General features: G+C 40.0%; 1 protein-coding gene across 2 annotated transcripts in view; it reads left to right on the top strand.

Moving 5' to 3' along the window:
* Positions 1-22,006, top strand: part of LOC129190930 (sorting nexin-19-like) — a 36,984-nt gene that overhangs the window by 11,195 nt on the left and 3,783 nt on the right. For both annotated transcript variants that reach the window (XM_054793740.1, XM_054793739.1), the window contains exons 3-11: positions 845-1,039; positions 2,547-3,728; positions 5,123-5,321; positions 5,668-5,768; positions 5,868-5,987; positions 6,384-6,493; positions 7,091-7,184; positions 7,307-7,460; positions 11,821-11,947. In XM_054793740.1, the coding sequence (XP_054649715.1) occupies positions 845-1,039; positions 2,547-3,728; positions 5,123-5,321; positions 5,668-5,768; positions 5,868-5,987; positions 6,384-6,493; positions 7,091-7,184; positions 7,307-7,460; positions 11,821-11,947 (2,282 nt within the window). The remainder of the gene's footprint in view (positions 1-844; positions 1,040-2,546; positions 3,729-5,122; positions 5,322-5,667; positions 5,769-5,867; positions 5,988-6,383; positions 6,494-7,090; positions 7,185-7,306; positions 7,461-11,820; positions 11,948-22,006) is intronic.

Below are 22,006 nucleotides of genomic sequence, written 5' to 3'. Positions count from 1 at the left end.
ATGTATTTGCCAAAATAGGATTTGGATTATCAGGAATAGTTTTACCTACATGCATACATAATTGTAAATAATTTTTTCATACAATAACTTTAAAACAGAAAGCCAATGTCTACAGATATTTTTATATTTTTTAATTTTAAAATATCAAAAAATGACAGTTAATTTTTTGAATGATTTTTAGTGCGACTACATTTGGTACACCTACACAATTTAATGAGAACTGTCAAAAAAAAAATACTGGGTATACAAGATGACTATAATATATTAGTTTTATATGACTCACCTGCCATTTTATGCATTTCCTTATGAATATATTCCTGATCAAAACTTTAAAGGGATAGTTTGGATTTTTTGACATGAAGTTGTATGACATCCCCATCAGCAGTGTGGTGCATCAACGGTGACTTACCCCCCCACACTTCGTCCTGTGAGCCGAGTAGTGGTTGGATTTCGGTGATGAGGAATAAAGTTCCGCTTAGTTGCTGGGGCCACTTAAGTAAAGAGTTTGGCTTCTCAAAACAGGATGCGTTCACAAAAATGCCTCCTCTTCATTCGTGAGAAATTTGCATGAAGACATTAGACCTAATTTGACTATTGAGATGGGGCTTTGTTTTTGTATTTTCTATTATAACATTATATGATCATCTTTTTTTAGCTGTTCATTGACCTCCTAAAGAGAACCTCCTAAAGATTCAACAGTGCAAAATGTAAATTCCTACAATTTTTCAATTGGACTTAAAATTTTAATCAGAAGTGTATATTGAAAAACTTCATATGCTTGATATCAGTCATAATATACAGTATATGTTTCTCCAATTTCACTTCCCTGACTGCTACTTTTCAGATTCCTTCCTCTCTGGAGGATGAGCATGACTTGGATCAGGAAATCCACAATACTGTGAGGAAAATCATCAGGGACTTTGTTACCTCCTGGTACTCGACTGTGTCCTCTGAGAGGGCCTTTCAAAAGGAGGTTCAGGAGGCCATGATGTCCATGGGCATGGAGCTGAAGATGCGTGCAAAGCAGGTGGACAGACAGGTAGCTATTCTTTTAATCCTATTCAGTATTACTATACTGGATATACTGGGTTTGCGGCCACATTTTGTTATGTTATAGTCTTATTCCAAAATGGAATAAATTCACTTTTCCCCTCAAAATTCTACACACAACACCCCATAATGACAACATGAATTTTTTTTAATGTTTGCAAATATATTAGAAATAAAACAACTAAGAAATCACATGTCTGTAAGTAATCACTGTCCTGTTGAAATTGATTAAATGCCTAAAGAAGGCTCTTCAGTGTTTCCCGCAGGACTACGATGTATTTATGGGGGGTGGTGCAGTAGCTGACCAATCAATCAACCAATTTGAATGCCTGGTGATGATGCATGTGCTTTATGGACGCTGTGGGTTTTGAAATACTAATGAACTTTCTTCTTGCTTGGGTTGGTTGTTTTTGTTGGTCACAAACAAGATTTTAGATGGGGCAGCGGCAGGTCCCGCTGCTCAGTGAGACTAGCGTACGTGCTTTTACTGTATGTCAGTCTCAGTCCATGTGTCCTATAAAACCAGAAAAAGTCGCTACATTTCTCGCTAATTGCCTTTTTGAAAATGAGAATTTAGAGGGGTCTGACTACTGGCTAAAAGGGGTGTCACGAGACACAAGGCGAGACGATACACGAGGTTGGCTCTACGAGAACGAGATGAGATGAGATTTTCACATTACTTTTATGAAAAGTTCAGTGAAAGAACTAAAAAAAATTGAATTCTCTTCCTGTTTGTTTGGAGGCGAGAGACGAGGAAAACAGACACTATACACATGGCAATATATTAAGGCAGGCAAAATAATTGAGTTAATTTTAATTTATTGCGTGATTGATTCATTTATTATCGTGCCAGGCCTAGTGCCTACGAGGCAGTTTTTTTCTAAATGAGAAATCTTGACACGTTTTAATCTTGTGACATCCCTACTCGCTCAGTATAGTGTAGTGTGTTTGAGGGAAAAAAAGTCCTCGGTTTACCCAGCATGCATTGTGTCAATTTTGCATGTTAGTGCGTAGGAGTTTATTTCTGGTGTTATTGTTGTTCTCACCATGTGTGAGGTGAGTGTTTGGGATGGTAACCTCCTGCGTATTTTCTATGCTGATAGCTGCAAATGAAGACTCCCTCCTTAAGACAGCCAAAGTTTGCTTTTGACTAACTAACACCTGTGCCACTTGCCACAATAGTGACGAAGTTGGCAACACCAATCACTCCTGCTGTGGCATCTGATTCTTTGGCAGAGATGAGTTGTTTCAAGAAGGAGAGTTACCATCCATACCACCACCTACTGTACCCACTTGTCACAGACATTCCCATTATAATGAGTACATGAGCAAGGCTGAACAGGTACCGGGTTGGGGGTCTTTTAAAAATCTAAAAATAGAAAAGGCGGAGCTGGGGTAGGAGAGAAACAATGTGCCCAGTCCGGTCCCCGTCATCAACCTGTGTGTAGCATGATTAATTTACCACCAACATTTTTTGGCCTCTTGTTTTGCTGCAGAGACTGACCCAGAGGATCTTGGAGCTGTTTGGTTGTCATCTGCAGGACTACCTCAGAGCCAAGGAGCTGGTTGTCCAGCAGCAGGTGTCTCCCAAAAGGAGCCATGAGAGCAAGAAATTGTGGCTGGCGTACTCTGGGGTTACCACACCTCACTTTGTCATGACCGGTGAGACGGCAGAAGTCAATTACACAAGAGCACTGGTGGACTTACTGCTGCATGTTTTAGTGCCTCGGCCTTACTTGGAAACACGCACTGGACAATTTGTTGTTGGAGAGCTCATCACCTGCAACGTCCTGCTCCCTCTTTTTGATAAGTTGTCTGACCCTGACTGGCTAAATCTTTTCATGATAGAAATATTTGGCAAAAGAAAGACGATTGGAGAAAAGGTCCTGAATTCATCTTCACCCCCACTCCCTGCGGAATTAGAGATCACTCAGCGACAAGAGGCCACGTTGGCTCTTCAAAACAATACTGATGTCCCTCTGCCAAAAGCTCAAACAGAAACTGGAAATTATGCAGAGATGGCCATGCCTGAACTCAATGTGTATCATCGGGATGAGTTAGAGACTGCGGACTGTAAGGAGACTCAATTTGAAAATGAGACAACTCAGCTGTTCGCACGAAATTTGAGGAGAGGAAGCAAATCAAACCCCTTTTACCAAGAAAATGATTCGGATTTGGACTCTCCATTAGGTGACTACACACAGAGTTCCATAGACTTGCTGGTCATGATTGGACAAGAGGAGGGCTTGTATGACCAACAGAAAGAATATGGCACATCTGTTGATAGTAACAATAGTAATGACTTGGATGATCTTTGTTCCACTCAGGAAAATGGCTCCTGTCCCCAAGGGGCGAATTCAGAGACATTAGAGCATCCATATGACTCACTGGAAAAGAACGCAGACAGCCCTCTCATCAGCAGCCTTCAGAACTTGGAAAGTGAAGGTAGCTTAGCTAGGGAGCTTCCTCTGGTTGTAGAACCAACTGGGAATGCCAATGAAGGGACTGTCATGATGAGCCCCATACAAGGTTCCTCACCCTTGCCTTCATTTAGTTTTGAGCCCCTAAGCAGCCCCGATGGACCAATCATTATCCAAAACCTTCGAATCACTGGCACCATCACAGCTAAGGAACACCGTGGCACCGGCTCACACCCTTACACTCTTTACACCATCAAGGTAAGAACTGTACAGTGCTAATCATGTACTGTACAGTGGAACCCATTTATGTCGACCTACTCATCAAGTCTTAGTCCATTGACTTCTTAATACTAAAAAGTACCGGCTTAAGCTGACTTACATCGACCGCTTTTGTCAACATCAAATGTGAGACCCAAAGGGGTTATTTTCATGACAAAGTGGTGCATTACTGTTGGCATGTGTGACATGTGTTGTAGTATTGTGAACTTAATCATTATTGTTCAATGTTTTTGCAAAAGCAGGTTAGTGGTTGTGTCAAAATTGATAAAAACAAAGAATGGAAGGGCAACAGCAAAGGAACTGCCACATACTGCCACATACCTTCAAGGTTTTGGCATAGGACCGAATGGCCTTTCCTCTTTTGCGGTAGATTTCGGTAGATTTCTGAGACGTTTTGTCGTCCCTCGTTCTGCAACAAAATGTACCCATTTACGTTTTGTACAAATGGAGGGAAAAATGTCTAAAAACTGTCGTAGGTTTAAAAAATTATTTTCCGTCATTGTCCTTATGCAATGCTAGCTTTGATTATGTCAACAACCGCTTATGCTGAAAAAAAAAGAAAGTAAAAAAAAAAAAAGATTAGCTAAAAAGTTTTACAAAGATAGGAAATTCAAAAAAAGACATAAAAGTAAGTGTTTTAGTGCTGCAATTGATGATTAATCCAATTTGTGGACAACTATTTTGGTAATCAATTAATTGTTTTTTGATTAAAAAAATTAAATATCCTCTGATTTCAGCCTCTCAAATGTGAATATTTAGAAATTTCCTCAGTCATCCATGAAAGCAGACCTATTTCCTTGTGTTTTTGGCAAAACCAGATATTCACACACATCAGCTTTGACTTTGGAAAACAGTGATTGACATTTTTTCCTCTTCTCTGCTATGTTGCATAGCAAACCACTAACTGTTTGTGTTTGGTTCATATTTATTTGGTCCGTCGAGGGCCTAACCGATTACTCAATTAATCAAAACAACAAGCTTCAGATTAATTGAGAAAATAATAAAATAATCGTCAGTAGCAGCCCAAAATAATGCATTTTATAAATGAAGTAAAAGTAGTTATAAATGAATAAATTGGATAAAGTTTTCTAGTTTTGCTAATAATATCGAAAGTAGATAAGTTAAAATGTGCTGTAATAACTAAAGAGGTTAATGATGGGACTTTTTCAAAGCACCTGCTCTTTTAACAGCCCTCTGGTCTTCAAGTAGCCTGTTCCACAAACACTGTAAGACAAATTGTTTCACTATGAACGTTGCGCTAACTTCCATGGTACATGTTCATGTCATAAATAATTGGAGCATGTTCAGGAGAAATGTTAATTTGCACACTTCTTATTTTATATTGCCATTTTTTTGGTTGTGATGACTTTCAGTATGAGACGGCGATGAGTTGTGAAAACCCAGTGCACATCCAACCATGCTCTGAAGATGGCAACACGTTGCACATAGGTTTCGAAGGTTCTTCTTCCATTCACCCAGTGGCCTATCACATGGTCAACAGGCGATACAGCGAATTTCTTAACCTACAAACACGAGTGGAAGAGAGAACAGACCTCAAGAAGCTCATCAAAGGTAAGTTTGGAGCTATTAATGTGCTCAAACGTGGGGTTATTCCAGAAAGAAGCTTCAACAAACTTGTCGCTTAACTCTGAGCTCTGAGTTGACTTACCCTGACATTGGAACTGAGTGTTTTCAGTTCCAGAACAGCTGATCTGAGTTACTTCAATCCACTCTGAGTCTTTGTCCATAAGGGGTCTTCTGAAGCATCCTTAGTCTGGTCGGTCACCTAAGACCAATTTACCTTGGGAGACCTAGATTCTAGATTGCCCATTAAACTATGTTAATAATACATGTTTGCTTCATGTTTAGCATTTGAAGCAACATTCAAGGTTTTTACAAATTATGTTTTGTTTTGAAGGTGTCAAAGGGCCGAAGAAAATATTTCCAGACATGCCATTTGGAAACATGGACAGTGACAAGATCGAGGCTCGGAAAGGAATGCTTGAGACCTATCTAAAGGTGCGTAGTTCATTTACATTTGATGAAATCACTAAAATACTTAATTCAATGAAGCATTTACTTGTTCTGAGTAAGACATTTTGACATTATTTTTTTCAGCATCTCTGTGCTATTCCCGAAATAGCCAACAGTGAACAGATGCAAGAGTTTCTGGCTCTGAATACAGATGCCCGGATTGCCTTTGTCAAGAAGCCTTTTATTGTCTCACGCATCGACAAGGTTTGTTGCTGGTCGTGGTTTCATTACAGTCAAGCATAAGTCAAACAAAAAATGTTGACTATTGCTATATTTGACAATATCATCAATTGCATTTTATATCTGAAGACAGTGTAACCTTCGGTTCCGGATTCCATTTTATTAGCAAGCTAATAGGATGTTAACAGGGACTTTTTGTGATAAAATATACATTATGAACTCACGCAGTGTATTAGCAACACGACAAGACGGGCCATATTATATGCTAACCAGAAAATGTACACAAACCGAGGCCAAATTTTGCCTTTCATTTTTTAACTAAACTGCAAAACACACTAATGAATGCAATGAACTGTACCGTTTCCTGTATCTTTAATAAAAATACTTTTTTACTTTCTAATTTATTGCATATTTATGCAGATTGTGATGAATGCAATAGTGGACACCCTGAAGACCGCTTTTCCTCATTCAGAGCCCCAGAGCCCGACCGAAGAAATTGAAGGCGAGGTGATGACTGACAAAAAGAGCAAGTATGTCATTTTCACTTTGAGTGAATGCTCAAGGGTGGGGGTTTTCTAAGTGTGGCACGGGGAGCCACACAATATGAGGTTTGACCCTGCCCTGGAGGTCCCCCGGGGTCTCTGTCACTCTTCACACTTAGAAAAACTCTACCCTCGGATTTTATGTTGAATGATTTTTCCAACTCTGGAGGATCAAATGCGACAGAATTCAATAAATGATTACTAAAATGTGTCATGAATAAATAAAACTGGAATGATTAGTTTCATGGGCGTGTGTTGCAGCCACCACATGAGTTATTTTAACTGTCAAACTGACCCATCCAAGTCAGTGGGGGGATTCTAACACCTGATTGGTTACCCACATAACAAGTCAAGATAGGTTGATTCCAGATAATGGAATGAAGCAGAAAAAGTGAACATATTTTGATACACTGAATGGCACTATTTACCTTTAATACCTTACCTTTACTATTAATTTATCGGAGTCCTTCGCAACCACAAGCCGTCCTAACACAAGGACCGCCTGAAAATATATTTTTCAGTGTATATTTTTTCCTCTACCTACCATAAAAAAGCAAAAATGATTTTCTCCTTCACTTTCTCAAGGTCACGCCTGAAATTCTCCACTAAAAGCGCCCCATTTATGAATGGCTCGGATATTAGACCACCTGTTTTGTTTAGCCTGGAACAGACTCACACAGTAAGTTATTGAATTCATTTTCACTGGTTCAGTCATCTTTTTTTTATTTATTTTTTTTACATTTTATACCGATGTTAGGCTCCTTTTTAGAAGTTTTGACATTCTTTGCTTTTTATTCACAGATGTTTAACGGGATGTCTTTGGGGGACCTGCAAAGTTTTATCTCGAAACAAGAGAAACTGTCCATGTCGCCCATGCCAAACTGGGGGGATAGTCCACTGGTTACACAAACGGGACATTGCCGACATAAATGCTCCACTGAAAGTCAAGGTCATGGTAAGACAGGAGTCGGGCTATATTATACAACTATACACACACACACACACACACACACACACATAATATCTATGCGGTGGTGTGAAAAAGTGTTTGCCCCCTTTCTGATTTATTAATTTTTTTTACATTTGTCACACTTAAAATGTTCAGATGGTCAAACTAATTTTAATATTAGTCAATGACAACACAATTGAACACAAAATTCAGTTTTTAAAGTTTTTTAAAAACTTTTTATTATTAAGGGATAAAAAAAAAAATACAAACATACATGGCCCTGTGTGAAAAATTGCCACCCCTGTTAAAACATAACTTAGATTAATAGAGATCTATCAATCTGGAGAATGTCATCAAGCCATTTCTCAAGTTTCGGACTCCAGCAAACTACAGTAAGAGCCTTTGTCCACAAATGGCGAAAACATGGAGCAGTGGTGAACCTTCCCAGGAGTGGCCGACCAACCAAAATTACTGCAAGAGAGCAGTAACGAGTCAGAGGTCACAAAAGACGCCACGACAACATCCAAACCACTACACGCCTCACTTGCCTCAGTTAAGGTCAGTGTTCATGACTCCACCATAAGAAAGACGGCCTGCATGGCAGAGTTCCAAGACGAAAACTACTGCTGAACAAAAAAGAACATTAAGGCTCGTCTCAATTTTGCCAGAAAACATCTTAATGATCCCCAAGGTTTTTGGGAAAATACTCTGTGGTCTGACAAGACAAAAGTTGAACATTTTGGAAGGCGTGTGTCCCATTACATCTGGCGTAAAAAGTAATGCCGCATTTCAGGAAAAGAACATCATACCAACAGTAAAATATGGTGGTGGTAGTGTGATGGTCTGGGGCTGTTTTGCTGCTTCAGAACCTGGAAGACCTGCTGTGATAAACGGAACCATAAATTCTGCTGTCTTCCAAAAAATCCAAAAGGAGAATGTCCGGCCATCTGTTTGTGACCTCAAACTGAAACCAACTTGGGTTCTGCAGCAGGACAATGATCCAAAACACACCAGCAAAGCCTCCTCCGAATGGCTGAAGAAAAACAAAATGAAGACTTTGGAGTGGCCTAGCTATTGAGATGCTGTGGCGTGACTTTGAAGAGGCGGTACATGCTCAAAAGCCCTCCAATGTGGCTGAATTACAACAACTCTGCAAAGATGAGTGGGCCAAAATTCCTCCACAGTGCTGTAAGAGACTTATTGCAAGTTATCGCAAAGGCTTGATTGCAGTTGTTGCTGCTAAGGGTGGCCCAACCGGTTATTAGGTTTAGGAGGCAATTACTTTTTCACACAGGGTCTGTGTAGGCTCTCAGTCGTACAGGAGTTGTCCATCGAGGAAAAGGCTTCTTGAGATGTCATCTGTACTTCTGTGAAGAAGGTGTCGGACGTTTCGCTCCTCATCCGAAGAGCTTCGTCAGCGAACTAATAAGTGCTGGTAGCTTAGGCCTTAAATACAGTAAGAGTGGGCGGAATTGGTGTGCCAACACCCTTCTCCTATTGGTTCCTTACACTAAGCCTGGGCGGAGTAGTGGTATAATCCTATCCTGTTATTAACACCTCCGATAAAAGGTGGTCATAGTGGCGAATCTGTACATGGAAGAGATGGAGAAACAGGCTCTCACATCCTTCTCAGGGACAAAACCAAGGCACTGGTTTAGATACATGGATGACACCTTTGTCATAATCAAAAAACAAGAAATTCAGTCTTTCACAGATCACATCAATGCGGTGGACACCAATATCAAATTTACTCGCGAGGACACTAAAGAAAACCAACTAGCCTTCTTAGACTGCAAGGTAATTATAGGAAAGGACAGACAGCTACTTACAGAGGTCTTTAGAAAGGCCACACACACTGACCAATACCTGCTTTTTGAATCAAACCATCCACTACAACATAAACTAGGGGTTATTAGGACCCTCCAACATAGAGCGGAACAAATACCAACTAGTGCTGAGGGAAAGAAAAAGGAGACACAACATGTCCAGAGAGCGCTCTCAACCTGTGGGTACCCACGGTTGGCTTTTAACAAATGTCAAAAGAAGAGAGTAGGGAAAGAAACCCAGAAGCCCACAGAAGCAGAAAGGAGAGGAGTGGTAGTCCCTTATGTAGCGGGGGTCTCCGAAAAACTCCAGAGGATCTTATGGCAACACAAAATTCCTACCTATTTCAAACCAGTAAATACCCTGAGACAAAAATTAGTGCATCCTAAAGACAAGGCTCCAAACCAGAAACAAAGCAATGTGGTCTATTTCATCCACTGTAAAGATGAGGAATGCAAAGAGCACTACATTGGGGAAACTAAGCAAATGCTCCAAAAAAGGCTTTATCAACATCGCAGGGACAATTCTAGTGGTCCTCAATCAGCAGTACATCTACACCTGAAAGCTACCAATCACTCTTTTCAGGACAGCGAGGTAAAGATTTTGGCCAAAGAAAACAGATGGTTTGAAAGAGGAGTAAAGGAAGCTATTTTTGTCAAACAACAGAACCCATCATTGAATCGGAATGGTGGTTTGAGGTTTAATTTGGACCCTGTGTTCAGCAGGTTACTGAGACCAAAACCCACAGCTCTTAGTCTTGCAAATGAGGTGAAGCCAGGGCCGAGCCAGAACAATAGATGCTAACAAGCCAGTATCAGAGTCGTTCATACCCAATTCAGGGAGCGACACTTCCCCTTTTATCGGAGGTGTTAATAACAGGATAGGATTATACCACTACTCCGCCCAGGCTTAGTGTAAGGAACCAATAGGAGAAGGGTGTTGGCACACCAATTCCGCCCACTCTTACTGTATTTAAGGCCTAAGCTACCAGCACTTATTAGTTCGCTGACGAAGCTCTTCGGATGAGGAGCGAAACGTCCGACACCTTCTTCACAGAAGTACAGATGACATCTCAAGAAGCCTTTTCCTCGTTTTTCACACAGGGACATGTAGGTTTGGATTTTTTTTCTCCCTTAATCATAAAAATTTAATATAAAAACTGCATTTTGTGTTCAGTTGTGTTGTCATTGACTAATATTTAAATGTGTTTGATCATCTGAAACATTTATAGTAAGTGTGACAAACATGAAAAAAAAAAAAAATCAGGAAGGGGGCAAACACTTTTTCACACCACTGTTTCATCTGATACGGGTGCCAATTGTTACGTTTGAAATGAGACCGGCGCTTAAACAGTACTGAAATGGTATTTTAAAAAAGGAAAATACAAATTTTGTCCAATAACAATGGCTTTTTATTTTTACAAAATACTGTGACATGCAAGTTGAACAGAATGGTATTTTTAAATACCTTAATGTAATGTAAATAAAATTATAAGTAATAAATTCACCGATATGAAAAAAAATCCCAAACAAATTGCCATAATTATCACACAGCAAAAGCTGGAACAATACAGAACAAAAACATTTAAGACCTTCCAGTACTTTACAGTTCACAGGAAACTAATATGTCCAGTCCTGTGTGTGTTTTACCACTCCCCCTCTGTTGTGTTGAAAAGTTGCATGGCGTGGGGGAGGAATGGTCCGCCCGTTCTATCAGTGGATCAGGGCAGTGATAGTAATCTGCCACTGAAACCGCTCTTCTGTCGGGAGATGATGTTGTGCATTGGATGATGCTGGTTGTCCATGATGGAAAGGAGCCTCCTCAGTGTCCTTTGCTCTGCCACAGATGTCAGGCTAATTACATGTGTCCAAAGTGCATTTTAGAGGAATTTATTAAGGCATATTATTAAGGAAATGAGGAGGAAAATAACTGCCTGTGTTCAAAATATGCATACATTAAAATGACAGTAAATATCAACATTTAACGAACTAAGACCACAAAACCAGACATTTCACTTAAAACTGAAATATTGCTCAATTGTACTTAAAAATTAAAAAAACAGGTCAGACATTAATTGTATTGCATATTTTAATGTAATTTTTGACTAGTTGAGAATTATTTCAGCTCTCGACTCCAACAGATTTTGTCGGCAAAAGATGCAGGATTATAGCCTATCCACTTGAGGGCGCTGTTGGTTAATGAATGAGGTGGTGATTTCAGCAGGTGCATCCACTGTTGCTTGAAAGGTTCAGTGACTGTACTATTCACAAAAATATTGTATGAACGTTTGACTTTCAAACGTCTTCGGTGCACAATTACAAGCCATTAATTGTTTATCATACATGTCGTACTAAATATCTGCAGTATATTTCCAATCGGAAGGATTTATTTATAAAATGTAGTGACTTTAAATCACTAGTTTATAATGCGTTGAGCTGATGTTTTGTTTTTATTGCAAACTGTTTATAAATTTTACATGAGCTTTTCAAGTGCGACTGTAGTGCTATATTTGACTTGCATGACTTATGTGTTTTCCATGAAGCTGAGATGGCATTGGCTGACGTAGCTTTGAACATCCTGTGTCTACTCATGAGAGAGCAGTGGAGCTGGCTTTGCACTGAGAATATTCAAAGGACCATCAGGCTGCTTTTTGGGACCCTTATTAACAGGTGACACACTACATTCATGTAACAGTGGTGATCTCAAACTGGGATCTCACAATTTTTATTTTTATTTTTTGCAGTAAATTAATGAAGTTATGCCATATGGTTAAAAAGTACATAACATAAACAGGAATCACTAGGCCAACAAAACAAACATTCTGAGCCAACCACTGTCACATACATTACGGTTAGTGAATACATTACTGTGACGCACCAGGTAAATTGCTCACTTTGCTCGAGACACACTAAGTGCCTGATGTAATATTTAATTACATATTCAGTTGGACCAGATTTGTAAGACAACTCTGGCTGGGCCGGACATTTCCAGCGGTCAGTAATCAGGACGTAATGATAAATAATAATCGTATAACGTCATGACAAAGCAAAAGCAAAGTTGTATTCATTTTTTCGCCTTTAAATCTGATTATATCTGACAAATGTGTTCAAATACTTGCCAGTTGTATGGCTTTTTAAAGCCAGTAAGGAGAGCAATCCCTCTGTGAAACTTTTCCTGAGAAATAACTGACGTATATGCATAATTGTGCAGTATCAGCTCTGTCTGTGGATTCATCCCATGCATCATCAGCCTTCTTCAAGTCGTCTTCTTCAATGTGAGAGGTGTCTGACAATGGTATGCTTTTAAGTGCCAAAGTGCCATCTATGCCGGCCAGCATACGTTCTCTTAACGGTTTCAGAGTCTGTAAAGGGCCATTTTTTTCCATGACAAAATCCATAAAATACGAAGAGATGTTGCTGTTGCTCTCTTTTAAGCTGTGCATGTCACACCATTGTGCTACAGCTCCGGTTGGTAGATGCAATCAAACTCTGCACTTTTGCTTCTCTTTCCCGGGGTCCCTCAGAAAAGTACGGCGAAAACATATTTGTCAGTCCGTGCAGGTTTCAGCCAACGTTTTTCATCATCTATTTTGCGCTTTAGGATTGAGGAAGAACTGGTTTTGAGTTAATCTCACATTACTGCTGCTACCGGTATGGCACCACTCACATTCACAGCAAAGCATTGCATTGTGGGTTTCGAAGAGTGTTGCATTCAGAGTCTATACTATGGTAGGAATTTTTGCAGAAATGTGCTCAGGGCTCACGAAATGTATTGTCCGGTTATTTTTTTTTTGCTTCTCCGAATGACCCACAAGCTGGTCCACTTGGGAATTGCGCTGTCAATTGGATAATTTACACTTAATGATTTACACAATTTGCACTTACAGCATGGCACACAGCATACAGCACGAACAACATGTTCGATAAGGAGTAAGTAGAAGCAGAGTTCATGTAATCACACCCCTTTTCCATGTCCCAGCAGTTATTGATAATTTGTTCACTTCCTGTGTTTAACATGTTGCCACTTTCAATAATTCCCGTTTACATTTTGTCAGGTTTGATCACTATCTGTTTTTAGACGTGACAATGTGAAATTGGACAAATACACACTGGAATTCCCCTTTAAAAAGCCTACAATCCCTCCCAAGACAGTCTTCTACTTTCTACTTCTGATCTTCTCGTCTAGTGCTGTGACCTCATGCTCCCTGGGGCGTCTGTACGAGAATATTGTTGCTTCATTTTGATACAGACTCTGCTATTTTAAGATGTTCCACTGGCCAACTATGATAGGCCTCGTGCTTTTGTTTGGCCTCGTCTATATTAGGCAGCAGTCTGTCAGCATCGCAGTGACAACTCTGTGTGGCAGGTATCTGCTCTCATTTGTCATATCTTTGGACAGAGCATCTTTTCCCCTCGAGTTAATAAGGAATAGAAATGTTTTTCTGAGACCGCAGTCTGGAAGGAACTGAAACTGGTTTTAGATTGTTGTCACGACAATGGAGCCAAGTTAGACAGCCATTTGAAGATATACCAAGAAATGTGAGGGTTTCTTCCCATCCAACAGTGCAAATAACTTGGAGAGGATCGGGTTGGTGATGGTTATGTTCACGATGACACAATATGACAGTAATTCATCAATCTTGTTGGACTATGGTCTCTTGTTTATGGAGGCTGCTTTACATTTTTTTTTTACCAAAGCGCCACACCTAATCTAGTCTGACTCCAATGGTTCCCAACCTCCAGACCCCGACAACACTAGTTTTTGCACCCTTACAAAAGAAATGTCTGATTTTAAAAATGCAGATGGCAAATTTTGAGGAAATTTAAACTGAATTGGAAAATTCCCCCCTCTTTACTATATTTATGTCCAGTGTTTAATTCTAACCATGTATGGTGGAACCTGTTTAAGTCGACCAACTCATCAAGTCCTGGTCAATTGAGTTCTTCTTATGACTAAAACAGACCAAAATGTGTGCGTTTTTCATACACTACATGCATTTTGACCCTCGAATATGCTGCGCTGTTCTCCAGGTACGCATTTGACCAGTTTCTGCATGTAGCGTGACATGCACCCTCCCCAAAAAAAATCCTCCAGCTGCGGCAACACTGACTGTTTAGGCTGTGATTGGTCAGCTTGAGGTAAATTATTTCCTGTGTGTATACAACGCCTTCTCCTTTTATTTTTAAATTTGGATTCTCTCTTTAATTATCACTGTTTGCCCACAACGGGACGCTAAGGAACTAAATAGTCAACAAGAGCTGTGGTTGGTCACAGAGATGACACGTAGGGGTGTCCAAGGGGCATGGACATAACATAACATCATAACATAACAAGAAAAAGCTTAAATGTTGATATTATGAAGTAGTAATAACACAAAGCTTGCTCTTTAAATTTGTATCATTTTTTTGTAGCTTTTTTCAAAATATATAGATATATAAAATACAATTTCTTCAAGGTCGGCGGGTGTGTTTAAAAAAAAGTGTCCACTTGACATCGACATATGTAATCAATCGCTTTTGTCGACATAAAAGGGGTCATTTATATGAAGTATCATAATCGCTTGCGTGTTTTTGCAAAAGAAAATTTGTGCTTATGTTAAAATCAATAAAAACAAAGGAAGAAGGGTGGGAGGCGCATCAGGAAAGGAACTGCCATTACCTTCAAAACTTTGATATAGGAACAAAGATCCACAAAAATAATAATGAGAATGTCAACAAACTGTTGTAGGTTCAATCAATCAATCAATTGCCCATTCTTCATGTCTCTGGCCAAAGTCACATGTAAATGTGCAAACAATGGCTATTTTTGGTTATACCAACAATCGCTTATGTCTATGTGAGCGGGCCAATCCGAGGGTGTCACTGCTGCGCTAGTGTGTTCTTTTGGGATATATATTGGCTTCCTTTACTGTGCAGCATAATTCGCATATCCAAAGTCCAAATGGCGCAACAACTCCCCCAGTCCTCTGCTGCACCTGTCGCACAATGACTGATTGATTCTTTATTTTTACTTCCTAAAATAGGATATTAACGCTCACATAAACAAAAGCTGATGGCACCGCGAGTCTGTAATGACAGCTTGATGTTCGAGGTGAGGACGAGGGTAGGAACGGATGATTCAAAGCCTGTCAGCAGCTTTCTTAGGGAATGACCTCGGTCTTTTCATGTTTCTTTCACTCTCTCTGTTGCTTCACTGTTCCAAGGATCTTTATCTGGCAGTTAGTGGTTGGCTTGAGTTTCAGTAGTAGTGACTTATTGCTGCATAATACTTTTTTTGGAAAGCATTTTTTAGGATTTGGTTAAAACTCCAAATTTTAATAATTAGGCAGCGCAATTCTCTCAGAAATGTGTATGCTTCGTGAGTGGAAAGGTACGTTGGTTATAAATGCTGTTAAAATTAGAGCTTTTTAAGAGGCTTGGTGATGAGTCTAGACCAGGGTTTGCCAACCTTTACAATCAAAAGATTTTTTCCCCCTCGCCCACTACAGAAAAATTGTCTGGGGCTGCAAAACATAACCCCTTTTAAACTCTTTACGGAATACAACAAACACAAGTACAGCGAGCATGTGTAACGGATGCCAACTAGTGTGGTTGTGATAGTACGTTGGTTAAAACCTCACTACCTGATACCTTCAGAAATGTGCAACACAGTGAATTCACAGCCTGCTTTTTTCAGCTCGCTGGCTAACGCTGCTCGACTTAATTATCAATCAGTGGCCAATCAGCCTGCAGGAATGACCACTGTTACATGTGTAGGTCTACTTTCCGATAAATTACTACTTTTGAGAAAATGGGTGCTTGGAAAATGTCTTTTGACGTTTTTTAGTGTCTCTCGCCACATATCAAGCATATATGCCAGCATCGTTGGCAGAGAAGACAAAGGAATCTGTCCCTGCAGAATTAAAAGTGTTTTTTTTTCTCCTGAGATGTTTCTTTTTTGGGGGGGGAGGGATATATTAATGCTTAGCTTACCACAGAGTGAAAAGACATCTGTGTCACGTCTAAACGAACTCAGGCAGGCAGGCAAACACCGTCTGCCCCGCCCTTCCTCACGCTCCTCCAATCACCAGCCCGAACTCAGCCATGATGCATTCATGGTCTTACAGAAAGTCGGATATGTTTAACTCTTTTCAAAAATGTGCATTTTCCCCACTCGGGTGTTAAAAAGAATATTGAAGCATTGCGAAGGGAGCCACAACACCGAGGCCGAAGGTGCCGACCCCTGGTCTAGACACCGGCCCTGTGCTTTTAGGAGAGCTGGTTTGTAAGACTTGGCTAACTAAAAAGAGCCAGCTCTCTTGGCTCTTAAAAGTCTCCTCTGATTTTTTGGTTCGTTAAATAAATTTACGACCAAAATAATCCAAAACGTTATTAGCTAAAATAATATGAAGTTAAATGTAAAATTAATATACAAAGCGCATTATTGCAATGGTTTATTATTTTTGTATGTTAGTGCTACAAAAATTTGAGTAAAAAAAAAAGCAAATACTCCTCTCGATATGACTGTAGTCCGGAGCCGACTGCGATCATTTACCTCAAAGATCCGACCAACACATTACACTACCCTGTGCTTGCTTTGTAGCCAGTTGCAGACGTGCCACCGTATTTGGAGAAAGTGAGGAAAAACCTTGGTTTTCCTAATTTACCACATCGAGAAAAACATTTATTACTGGGCATCTGCTTTGCGATATTAGCAGTATTGAGAGAGTAACCATTTTCTCAGGGGATTTTCTTCCAGATGGGATTCGAACAGCAGTAGTTCCTACAGTTTATTATTTTGGACACAGTTTTAACTGGCAGTTTTTCCTGACAGATTTTTCTTTATCGTGTGCTAACACAACATCTGACCACATGCTTCGTTATGTCAAAAGCAGATGATTCTTCTTGACAGAAATGTGGTATATTAGCTATTTTTCCTCCTAATCCTTTCAACCGGTGTTTATTATAATATTATTTTTACTGTAAAGATTTGATATTATTTTTCATGTTCGGCCACTGACTTCACATATTGGTCTTGCGTAAGGTATGGAGACACTTTTGGAAGCACAGCTCTGCTGTCAGCCTGAATTCACGTCCTGGCAGCACGTGGTCTGAACAGCGGGCAATACGTGACCGATTGGTATTGATGAGAAGAAGAGGGGAGAGAGTTGGGTAAAAAAGACGCTTGTTACATAATGGGACATGTGCTCTATCCGCATGGCTGGAGTGGAGGAGTTGTGACACCTCCGCACAGAATGTTCCTGGGACAAAAGCAGACTTCTCAAAGTGGAAGGAAGCTGTCTGAGTGGTTTGTGTCTAACCAATTAAGGTCAACAGCAAAATACTTCAAATAACATGCCGAGCTGAGCTTCCCAATTGTAGTCACATTGCTGAGGTGCTTTTTTTAACCTGCGCTGGCTGCTTAGTTTTTACTGTCGCTTTCGTAGGAGCAGATCGTTAAACAGGCTCAAGCATGCGATCTTTATCTTTAATGATGTGCGCAAAAGTTGAAAGGTTAGGACCAAAAGTGCGGTCAATATGATGGGTGTTTATCCTCTCTCGGGAGCATTTATCATTCTTGTTTTCACTTCCATTTTCTTTTCCGTGGCACTTTTCCACCAGGAGAGTCTGCCTTACGCTTGGGAGACAAAAAGTTAAGAAATAAGCGATGTCATTCCACGCCGTGTAGCTGCGAATGATGCACACACTGCGTTCATCCGCAGCACACAAGGCGAGGCATACACCGCATCCTTGCAGCATGCAGCACGTATTCATCCGCTGTGTGTGCTGTAACCAGCTCTCCAGCGAGCCGAGTTCACGGGCCAAAACTGAGTTTTTCATTCATTTATGGGAGTGCGTTTGTAATGACGGAACCTCATAATACGAACACCGTAACCGGAGGACCACCTGTAATTGTAGTTGGCTGTTGGACCTACAGTCCTGGAATTATTACATAATAAAAATATACCATATGTTGAAGTGTTGCTGGGCGTGCCTAGCTAACATTGCGTGTTTAGCGTTAATGCAGTTTTTGTTTTTTATTCCCCATAGTAGTAGTACTTACGCTATGTGTGTTTACTTACCTGTTTCATGTTGCCATTTTGGTGTTCACAACGTTATTTGTAGTCTCTAGTAACCCCTCATTTATTTCCCTGTGTGTCCTGGCAGTTGGAGGAACCTGCTGCATATACTGGAGTCCCCTTTAAATACTGGACCTCAAAAAATGGTCTGGCCACGGGCCGCAAGTTTGACACCCCTGATGTAAACAACTCAGCATTATCGTGATTTAGTGTTAGTCTGTTAGTCCACATGTAAGATAATATGGCACCTAATTATCGACACTCTTGAGTTACACTGAGAACAAGTAGGACATACTGAAACACCACTGGGATGTTTGCAAAATGATCTTGATGAGGGATAAACACTGTGTTGTAAATAAAGTCAGTAGCCGGATGAAGTCATGTGGAAACCCTTTTAGCTTCTTCACAACACTGCCGTCTGTTTTCACCTCTCACCTGAGTCTGGGGCCTGAGATGTGCCTGGTTCATCCTCCGTCTCCAGAGGCATACTTGTGCCATGACTTTGTGTCTGTTGAAAAACATGCAGGTTTATTTTAGCTCAAAATCGGAGTGGGTTTTACTCATCTGTGTTTACCATATATGGCAACAGAAATAAACATCAGCTGTAGCTAACACAAGTCCAGCTGCTGGACCGCTCAACAGATTGTTTCAATGCATAATTCATCATCCTTGCAAAACAAGTTGTCCAAACATTTGTTGTGATGGCAGTATATGGGCAGTGATTCTCAGTATTGATTGGAGTATGGAATGGTTGTGCCCTCTTTTGGCTTATTGTCATTTACTGTTTCTTGCCAAACCCCTCGATATGTTTTTATAATTATTACTTATTATTTAGCTGTAGCGTAAAAAATAAATAAATGCAGGACAGACAAATTGAAGTTTGATATCAATTGAAGGAAAACATCAATGAAAACAAAATGTATTAAATAATTTATTCATTCAGTTATGAATACAATTCATTAATTAAATGGTTATAACTTACATTTGAAATAATTAATTAATTAATTAAATGATGAATTCTAAAATAGTTGTTTCTTGAATTCAATGAAAATATAAAATTATTGACTTTAATGGTTTAAAAAAATACTTATGTATTTATTATCAGTCTAATTAAAATTTATTTTTTATTAAATGTTTTAATATTAATTACACTTTAAATGATTACTTAAATAATTCAAAACCACTTAATTAAATAATTCAATTTAAATCAAATTATTCATTAAATGTAAATGAAATTATATAATTACTGGTAAGTAACTGATAAAAAAACAGAATTACTTTTATTAAATTCAAATGTAAAATTATTTAATGTCCCAGTCCCAAAGTCTTTTTGATTCAAAATTTTGTGGAGAAAACAATTTACAAAAAAAATGTTTGTTTTTTTTTAAAGTGGCAGTCCTACAAAGGTTTCTAGGGTAGGTTAAAGAAAAAATACCAGGCAGGGAAGAATAACGCACTGATAGGTCAAAGGAAAACTAATGAATAATTAATGAAGTATTTAATTCCAGGAATAACACAAAACAATCCCCTATAAAAACAATCCTCAAATCCAGGACGTGAAAAAAAAATCATCAAGCAAAGTGCACAAAAATACAAAAAGTGAAAGACAAAGACTCACCAGTAAACAGTCAGAGTGAGTACACCTCTCTAAGAAAACTAAACATGCCACATTAGGGAAAAACCCCACACAATTATGAATAAAATGGCTGAGCACACAGCAAACAGCACAAATATAGCAGGGAGCACTCCTGGCTTGGTCACACACAGAGATGATCTTTTATGCCAGCTCCACCTGACTGCCAATCACCTGGGGTGCACCTTCCAGTCGTGTCACTACTCTGCAAAAGGGAGAAAAAACACAGACACACACATGCAAGCAGCCACACCCACTACGAGACGTAACATACGACAATAAAGTCCTGTTTCTTTCAAGGAAGTCTTCTGTTGTGCATTATTTGCTACATGTTGTGTTAAATGAGTCTGTCTTGGAGTATTTGAGTCCAGATATGGTTAACAAATATGATGGCGCGTAAGCTCAGGTTGATTGACAAGACTCGTAACACACAGTGGTATTTTCCCCTTCATTTTCCCAGCTTAAAAACAGTAGAGCTGGAAAACCACTGTGGTTTTTGTAGTAGCAGTACCGCAGTACAGACTTAAGACTCTACCAGACCGCAACCTCTACTATAGAATTACTTGGCATTTGTTTTCTTTAATTGGCTGAAAACTGTGTGTGGGTTTGCTTGGGCCAATAGGAAATGAATCATTACAGTGATTGTCATCAGACTGTAGTGGTGATGACAGCAGAAACCTAATTGGATGAATGTTATTGTAAAAGTAGGGATCTGGTTGAGACTCGATAAAGTATCGGTGTCGCATGCACTGAAGCAAGACTGTCGATACAAACGTCTGTGTGCCATATGTGATATTCCAGGCTGAAGCTTGGACGTCTCATGTCTAGGTTTTTACCTTCATGCAAATCATAGTGACACGGCAGTTGCAATAAAACCGTGTGTCCACATTCAAACTACACGTGGAAACAGAGCTAAGGTTTATGAACGTCAGACTGCACTGTGGCTTGATTTGGAGGTGGTGATGTGATGATCCTGAGCCGCCTAGACTGGGCTTTATGCGTCACTGGCAGCAGACATTACAACAGCGAGATCAAAACAGCTTTGCTTCACTAGTAGTGCTTAGAATTGCCTGTCAGTCAACTGCAATGGCATTGCTTTGCTTAAGCATCTCCATGCATGATGCAGTGCACTTTATTACAGTATATCTTCACACGGGGCAATACCAATATAATTGTGTCTTGCTTACAGTCAAACATGGTGGTGGTAGCATCATGTGGGGCGACATGAGCGCTGTCGATGCTGGGGAGCTATGGTTCATTGAGGGAAACATGAATAGAATGTGTAATGTGACATTCTGAAGCAGAGCATAATTCCAATAACAACCTGCTCAGAATATTCCACTCATAACAGTATGATAGTGTAAATTTGTTGTCTACTTTCTGGTTCACAAGCAAGATAACTTTGCCTCTTGCTGGTGCCGGTGGACTAAATCCTATTTAAGCTGGACTTCCCTCCAGTGCCCTCCACAACCTGTGCTGGAACCAGGCATTTTCATTTAGTAGTCTTACTCTTCACTACGACCGTAGCCAGCCTGTGTGGTGTCTGAGGTGTGCTCGAATAAAGAAACTTAGCGGTGTTCTTCTACCCTGGAATTCTTTGGTTACTGTGCTGCCACGTCCCCCTAATGGCTGCTGATTTCTTCCTTATTGCTCACAGTCTGCAGATGAATGATGTCATTTGTGGGAATGTCAACTGTTTTTTGGGATGTTCCTGCTCTGCTGCTGTTCTTTCAAGCATCTGTGTGTGTGTGTGTGTGCGTGTGTGTGTGTATAAATATATATTTATCCGTGCATTATCTCCTTCAAGCTCAGGTCCTGAGAGCTCGAGGGTTCTGTGCAGGATCTTAGCTGTTCCCAGTTCCTGCCCCCAGTGCCCCGATCAATACAGGCACCACTGATGCCTTCGCACCCCACATTTTCTATAGCTCTTCCTTCAGGCCATTAGTTTTATCCAGCTTTTTGTCTTCCTTTGTCCTGAAGATGCTATCTCCATCGTTGTCTCGTGGCCCTTTAGATGTTGGCTTGCTGTGACGGTGA

Source organism: Dunckerocampus dactyliophorus, chromosome 12, assembly GCF_027744805.1.
Source record: "Dunckerocampus dactyliophorus isolate RoL2022-P2 chromosome 12, RoL_Ddac_1.1, whole genome shotgun sequence".
In the NCBI taxonomy this organism is placed as follows: Eukaryota; Metazoa; Chordata; class Actinopteri; order Syngnathiformes; family Syngnathidae; genus Dunckerocampus; species Dunckerocampus dactyliophorus.
This window is presented reverse-complemented; position numbering and strand designations above follow the sequence as displayed.